At 40.1% G+C, this 8241-nt stretch overlaps 1 protein-coding gene across 1 annotated transcript in view; it reads right to left on the reverse strand.

The window, feature by feature from the left end:
* GIGYF2 (GRB10 interacting GYF protein 2) overlaps positions 1 to 8241 on the reverse strand; it is a 65266-nt gene that overhangs the window by 48279 nt on the left and 8746 nt on the right. Inside the window, exons 4-5 of the mRNA XM_010143130.1 lie at positions 7384 to 7492; positions 461 to 572 (exon numbers count right to left, since the gene is read on the reverse strand). Of these exons, the coding sequence (XP_010141432.1) occupies positions 461 to 572; positions 7384 to 7492 (221 nt within the window). The remainder of the gene's footprint in view (positions 1 to 460; positions 573 to 7383; positions 7493 to 8241) is intronic.

The following is an 8241-nucleotide window of genomic DNA, read 5'->3' on the forward strand; positions in this document are numbered from 1 at the left end:
AAAAAAAAAAAAAACACAACAGAGCTTGATGGACAGTATCTTTAAAAGTTTAAGTGACAACTGAAATTTTCAGCATCACTGACATGCACACAACCTTTGGCAACTAGGTATGTTTTTAAACATGGCCCTAAGTATTGTCAACGGTGTTGAGAATTAAATTGAAGCAAATACTTTAGCAACCCATATTTTCCACTTATTTCCAATGCAACTGTCAATCTATATTCTTGAAGTAGTTTCTTCTTCCCAGGAACTCAGGAGAAAAACTTTTTGCAAAAATGCTCTTTTACTTGCTGCTAAGTTTCTAGAAACATTACTGTGTTAACTCCATCTTAGAAATTCAGACACTGCACTCACAGATACACCAAATCACCTTTCATGAAGTTCTTTTATGAAGTCAAAAGGCACAAATGGAAGCTGAGCAGACGTACGTAAAAAACTTTAAGGGCTAGAGTTCTGTTACCTTTCCTCCCAGCTCTGTGATCTGTGCATTTCCCTGCCCCCTCCTCGCCCAAATCCACCTTCCACTTCATCAAAACTTCTTTGGTAGAAACCGCTTTCTCCTCGGCCTCTGCCTGGAAAGACAAAAAACACAAGTCTCTGTACATATAACAACAGAAGTTGAAAGAATCAAGCAGGTTTCCCTTTCCTGGTGTGTGTCTGTGACCTAATCTTGCAGTCTTAATTCATTGCAGTGAAATTATCTGGGGCAAAGGGAAAAAGAAACAAAGACTAAGAAGAGAGCCATGTAAAAATTCTAACCATGAAGCACAGGATCGGACGGAACAGACAACTCTGACATAAACACTGTACAGAAAGTCATAGAAAACAGATTCTTACCCAAGTTAAGTTACCAAACAAGGATGCATTGTTCACACCATACATGTGTATGTTACACTCAAAATCAGACTGCTTTTAACAGCAGAATCCCATATAATGGTACTGCACTGCAGATGTACTCATAATTACAGTTGTCAAGGTTAATAGGAGGGAAGGAAGCTTCACCATTGTTAAATTCCAGTGATTTCCAGCAGAAATCTCACCCAGGAGCAGTGGGGAGAAAAGAAGGATCACAGGATGGGTACAGGCAGGACAGCATGAAGCTGTCCCAATAGCTACAGAATAAAACTTACCTTTACTTTTTCATGATTCTCTGTAGCTGGCTACCAAGTATCAACCCTCAAGCCAAAAAGTTACAGATGTACCCTCAAGTAAAGCATCTTGAAGCACATCTTCAGTGTTTGGGTATGCGTGGGGTGTTTGGTTAGAAAAAAAAAAAAAGAGAGAGAAACCACAAAAACAACACCCACACACACTTCGAGAGAGCTTCCAGCTCCAGTAATCAGCAGCTGGGGTGAGGTTTCCAGATCTACAGAAGATAAACACTGCTTGACAACACGCTACAGCAGAAAAAACAGGAGGTCCTTATCAGCTAACTTACCGTTTCAAGGCTCTCATGGAAAGAAGATGAACAAGCAACACACATCAGTCAGCTGGTGTCAGGACAATACCTTTCCTATGCATACATGCAGTCTCTATATTCAAGACCCTAAAAAGCACCTGATAAAGGGAACTCTTGGCTGTGAAACTATTGTGAACCTCAGTCCCTTCATATTTCTCTCTTCTTGGCCTCAGGAAAACAAACACCTTACTCCTCCAAAGGAATAAGACAGAATGACCAAGCAAAACAGGAAATAAACACCTTGAGAACCAACTCCAGTCTCTGTAGTCTTCAGAAGAAAGTACTGACAACAAGCCTCTACATCTAAAATCTAAAGACCCCTGGATGCATCAAAGAATTATACCCTATTCAGTGTCTAATGAAGAGAGGCACTAAAAAAATGGAAATAATGAAGGCAGCTGCAACGGTTTCTCTGCTGTTCTACACTAAATCTCTCGGGACAAAAAACACTTTCCAGGCATAGAAAAAGAAAAGTGACCCGCAGATAATTCAAGACAGACTCCTCAAATACACAGTGATTTCCTATCAGTCAGTACAGATTGCAGGGTGTGTAAAGAAAGCCACGAAGTTAATGTCCGTACAATTTCTCCTTCTGCTTCAGAAATTGGATTTAAACGTCCCAAAACTATCCTGTTCTTAGAACAAGCAAAGCATTTCAGTGACAGATCTCCTTGTCACAGAGATGCAGACTTCCTCACCACAGAGTTTTGGAGATGCTCAAGTTCAGGTGGAGACTGGACAAAATTAATCACAAAAAAAACAGCACTGAGATTTACTAAATACAGACCACATCCGGTTCAGGAAACACATTGAGCTGCACATGTCCAGAAGATGAGCATATATGAGATGCTTCTTCACCTCTCTATTTTTACACAGCCCTTAATTCTCTTGCAAAGGTGTCATCTTTTGGCTGTTGCTGGAGATGGACTGTTGAATTACACAAGTCCTTGCCTGATCCAGCATAGCTGTTCTTAAACTCAGGTGGCAACAGAGGCGGACTGATACTCAAGGAAGAGAGGAGAGACAAGTGTCGGACCTATGGCTGTCCTAGAAACACAAATACCTTCACTATGGCAAGTCTGATACCACAAGGTTGACCATAGTCAAGAGTACAAAGGCAAGAAACATTAAAGATGCAATATAAGATCAAAAACAGTTAAGGTGTTACGGGTCCCGTAAGATTCTGGAAAAGGACTCTAAGCTGTTACTCTCCACAAATAAAGCCAGGGAAGTTGAAGCATCTCATGCAATGACGATCTTTGCCTAGTTTACTCCCCACAGGAAAGCTCTCTTCCTTCCTCTCACAGGAGATAAAGCAAAACCCATTCACAAGAGAAAGCCACAGGTAGGCAGAGTCAGAACAGAATGAAGGCACTGACTCATCTCCTGTCTCTGAGGTAGTGGAGGTGGAAAGTTGCCTACACTTCTCCAACAGAAACAAAACCAAGTGTCCTTTTCGGATTTTTTACAGCAAGAGCAGTGTTTGTAGTCTCCCCTCACTGGGAGCAAGCATGAATACACACTGATTACTGATAGCAGGCACACAACTAGCAGAGCCAGAAGGCTGGTGATAGGGGACATTCCATCAGCAAATAAAGCAAATGTCCTGTATAAGGGGAAGAACAGAATCAGAGTTGTTTTAATAGCAGCATGGCTTATGGCAGCTTTAAAAGTATGTGAAACAAGAGCCTGAAAAACCTCTCTCCACTTACCCCCTCTGTGTCACGGCTCATCAGTATTTCAGTTGTGCTCAGCCACCCAAACAGTCTGAATTAAAAGATAACCTTGCAAAAGATCCAAACAAATGATTCCAGAAATTTAGTTTAAGGCTGCCCTTGGGGCCATGGTACTCAACAAACAGCTGCCCCAATACCACACTGAACCGGACAGGACGTATCTAAGGCACCTTTGCCCTGGCTGCATTGCTGCCCTCCTCCGGTGCATTCTCCAAGGCACAGTACCCAGGCATGGTAGTAAGATGTGCCCAATCAACAGTGCCCAGGAGAAGCACATGTGCAACCCCACCGAAAACCAAGCAGATCACTGTGTGAGAAGCATACTGCATTAAAACAGATCCTACCAAGCTACAGAGATACAGAGCTAGTTAAGGAAAACTGTGGTGTACAAAGTCAGTTATTTAGCAAGTATTACATCAATGAGTCTGACCTGACAGAGCATGCTAGGACACAGCTAATACTGACAACTGAACATATGAAAGATGCTTGCAGAGGGGATAAAACTGCACATAAGCACACTGTCATTCTGTTTCTGCACTTCTTGGGTTTCTCTGTGGCTAAAGAACGACATGCTTATTTCAAAAAGAATGCCACTTCCAAAAAAGCATCTGGCACATGAGAAGCAGGCTTTCCAAGTGTAGATGTTGCACGAAAGTATTGAATGCAAAGTCAACAGACATCAATAAACTCTTCCACTGAAAAAGTGAATGAAGCAGCTGTCCAATTCGTATTCCAGTAATCCCTTAAAAAGCTCAAAATGAGGAACCTCAATCCACTGGATATTCTAATTAAGTCTCCAACCTGGAAAACAGGCATGCCTGAATTTAAGTAAAAAACATACAAGACACAAGCAAAAGGGCAGGAAGCAGCACGCACTCATTAAAAAAAATCCAACACAATACAACAAGCGACTTCTTGAAATCACAGCATGACTGGAGTTTAGGATCTACGATCATTGCAGTAATACTGCGTGGGAAGAGCAGAACAACTGTAGGTCAACTGCTGCTGTTTAGGTATGAGAACTTTCCACGTTCACACCATTTACACACTTCACAACAGCAGCAAAGACAGATTACAAAGGGGAACGCTCTAATGGGAAGCAAAGTACCTTTCATAAGGGTCTTAACCAAAAAGGAGAACAGCTACAAAACAAGGTGTCTGTAAGCTTACAGCCCATTCCAGGGACTATTTAAATCTCTCCTTGTCTGAGGCTCTTATTCATGAATGTTGACATTCCAGTCCCGCCAGCACAAAGCACAGGGCTTAGCTGCACACCACAGGGAGCTCCCAGGAAAACAAGTCAATTAGAAAAAAGGTCACGTGCAAGTACTCGCTTGGTTTCTTTAGAGAATATAACTTCAGAACTAAACAAAATGTTTTAGAGTTATGTCTCCATGCAAGACACGTACATTATTAGCGATGGCAGTTGCACACTGCGAATGGTTTTAAACAGTAATACCAAGTTGTATTTCAGCACACAGTCACAGAAATTTTGAACAAAAATCGAGGCAAATTCCACGCAGTAATCATTTTCACATCAGCTAAACACAATCATTGTCAGTAGGTGACTATTGAGGAAATATTTCCTGAGCAAGGTGTTGTAGTTCTAACGACTGGTAAGAGAAGTCACATCCAGGGTTCTCACAACAACCTCCTGTTAGCAGCAGTTCTTCCCTTTGCCAATCCGTCACAGATTCCCTCTCGCGCTCCCATATGCTGGAACGCAGTTCTGTGATCTGTGCCTCAGTGAGGGAACTTAATTAACAAATCTAATTGTACATGCAAATTCTCCCCTGAAGTTATTGCTGTAAGTCATTTCCAGACAGTAATCTGGTTTGGGTAATGCTGAAGCCCACATTGGCAGGAGCTTTGTTGCATACAACAATGTGAAGTTCATGGAAACCACCAGATAACCTTCTGAACTCAGGCAATTTTGCAATGTTTTTCAGCTGTGAAGTGAATGTGTTCATTTAGTGAACTCTGAAGAAATTCCAAGTCCTTTTCACTAACTTGAGAAAACAGCACTGCATTTAAAGCTCTCTACTTGTAAGCAACTCGTTAGTTTTGTAAGTTAGATGTCAACAGTCCTACACTGAGTTTTTCCTAACTATTAGAAGCACGGTCCTTAATTATAAGAACACCATAATTACAAAAAAATGCACCATTTTGTCCTGGCAGAAGCCCTAATTTGTTTGCTGAGATATAGGAACTTCGAGAAGACTCATCATGCCTAAAACCCAAGACTAATGGTTCAAGGAGTTAAAGGGGAAGAGCAGAAGAAAGCAACAGCAACCAGGATCAGTAGAAGAGCGAAAGCTTGGTAATTTACTGGAGAAGCGTGTCCTTTAGAGCTTACCAGAAGATAAAGACAAAGCAGCCTAAGCAACACAGCACGTAACAAAAAAGGTCAAATGAGCATGAAAACAGAAATAAGTGAAAAAGATGAATTCTGCAACAAGTTCTTGAAATGGTAATTCTTATCATACCTTAAAAATGCTGTATGAAAACACAAGAATATGCAGTAGAAACTTTTGAACAGTCTTAATACTGCATAAGCTTTGAGTTCTGTCCTCTAAACTGTAATGAATCAAACTTTATTTCTATGCATCAAATAGATTTAATAGAATTACCAGATTAGAAGCCATATTCCGACATATTTATGACCTCACTGAAACTAATGGGGGACAATTAATAAGCAATCCGCTGCTCACTGCGTAAGGATGACATTCATTGTTAATGGTACAGAAAAAAAGGAAAAGAAAATTTGACAAAAGTCAGAAAAATCAAGGGTCCGGCAAATTAGAAACGGTCGATGTACCTTGATAGTGACACTAGAGAGCACACTAGTGGTCATATGACCCCAAATCACCACATTTTAAGCAGCATTCATTTCATTCATTCATCAAGCCTTTATGCATCTAAAAATAAAGCTAACGCATTCCTGGTGAAAGCAAAACACGGACAGTAGCAATGCGATATGCATGTTAAAAGCACACAGCAAAAAAGCAACAGCTTTCAGCTGTACAACAGAAATATGACAAGGTATACATAAGAGTGTCATCCCACATTTCTATATGTGCACATTTTTTTAAGTGGGCGTTTGGGCAAAGACAATGATAAATAAAGAAGGGGAAGCAACAGGGAAATCTGGGGATAGCCTCATAAAAGTTTAAATGTTAATGCCTTAACTGGGAAGCAACACAAGAGGACAGATGACAATCTCCACGTATCTGGAAGATGTGAGCCAAGAAGAAAGCAGGATTAAAGAACAGAAATGAGAGAACAAAATACGTCAGAGCAAAATTCTGGTCAAGTATTTAATTACGAATGGAAGTGATTTCTGAAGATGTTATTGGAAATATTAGCAGTTAAGGACACGTAGAATGAAATTGGAAAGGACACTAAGACAAACCTCACCTAAGCACCTGCAAAGAGGTTACAGGATTCATTACTTCTGATCATATTTCCCAGTTAGTAGCTGCTAAATGTAACCCATCATATTTCTATGTAAGACCCTCAGAATAGTGTTCACAGCAGTACACATGCTGAAAGGGAACTGCTAAGATAAATTCTGGATTTAACAATCTGGTCTGAATCTAGGGATATGGTTTGAGGACATTTCTCAATTCATTTGCAAATGTCTGAAGCGATCCAGGATAAGACATTGACTACAGTGATGCTCTAAAATAGGCAAGACTCAAATTTCTTCCAAATTCAATTATGCCTTTCCATTCACCTTCTCCTGTTTATTCTCAGGATGTTAATAAATAAAAATAACTTTTCAAAATACTGAGCACCACCTACTGCAACATTAATGTTTTCAATACATTTGTGGATTCTTCTCCCCTTTCCCAATAAATCTGGGTTTACACCTTTAATAAAGTTACCGCTAACAATTCTGAACCAAACGATTTCCTACTCTACCTCAAAAGTACCTTTCCATTTTGCTTTTTTCATCCACCAGTCTGACAAAGGCACAATACAGGTGTGTGCTATGGCATGTAGAACAATCACTAAACACAATGTTCAGTCTTCAACACCACCTTATTGGAAAGTTTTCAAAGCTTTAAAGGGAAAAGAAACTGGGCATGAGAAAGTCTGGCAATAACCATGCCTCATATAATGTCTTTCAGAAGCTTTAACCTGGATCATCTGCATAGGTTGCAACACATCCCACTAACAGCTCACCTCGACCTCGAGAGGAACTTCGACCTCGAGGAGCCCCTACCACCGTTCCTCCTCCACGTCCCGTCAACCGCAGGACAGCAGCACTGTTTACAGACATCGAGAAATTTCTCTGCCAAGAAGAAAGAGACAAGGTGAGATTCTATTAAAACCCAAACCCAGAAACATTTACTGTTATCCTAAATTTAACTTAATACCAGTTTTGCTTTCCTTATGTTAATTACAAATTCTCTACAACTGACTAACAAGGAAAGGGTCTCCTTGGAGACACCAGTGGCTGAAGCATTCTATGCAAGGATCTTGGTCAATATTAGTGCTTCCAAGTTACTTACCTGAAACTTCCACGCTCTAAAGGTAGCAAGCGAGCACCTACTTCTCTATGAGATGATTCCAGCAAAGAAATGATTAGAACATCAGCAGCTTTAAACACAGCCATTCAGTTGCAAAAAGAGACTGACACCGCTAATTAATACCAACTCTAAACTTACTTCTTAAGCAAAGCAGGAACATGTAAGAGCGACACAACTTGAATAAAATAATATTTACCAATCTCCTCCACAGAAATATGTCTTATTTCTCTAAATGTAGCACAGGAGCAACATGCTTTGGGGAAAACCAAGTATATTTAATACTTCTGAAATTTAAGTGATACTTTTTTTAATAAGACAATAACCAGCAAAATTCAACTTTATTTTTATATGAAATAATTATGAAAGAAAAAGCTATTTCAGTAAAGAATAGATAATTATAACCAACTCCAGCCAGTTCTCTGAGCACAAATAGTTGGGAAACCAGGCCAAAGAATTCAGGAGCAGGTTCAGGAAACATTAACAGGCAAACCTGAATTCAAATACACTCTTT

This window comes from Buceros rhinoceros, unplaced genomic scaffold, assembly GCF_000710305.1.
Source record: "Buceros rhinoceros silvestris isolate BGI_N320 unplaced genomic scaffold, ASM71030v1 scaffold3159, whole genome shotgun sequence".
Taxonomy (NCBI): domain Eukaryota; kingdom Metazoa; phylum Chordata; class Aves; order Bucerotiformes; family Bucerotidae; genus Buceros; species Buceros rhinoceros.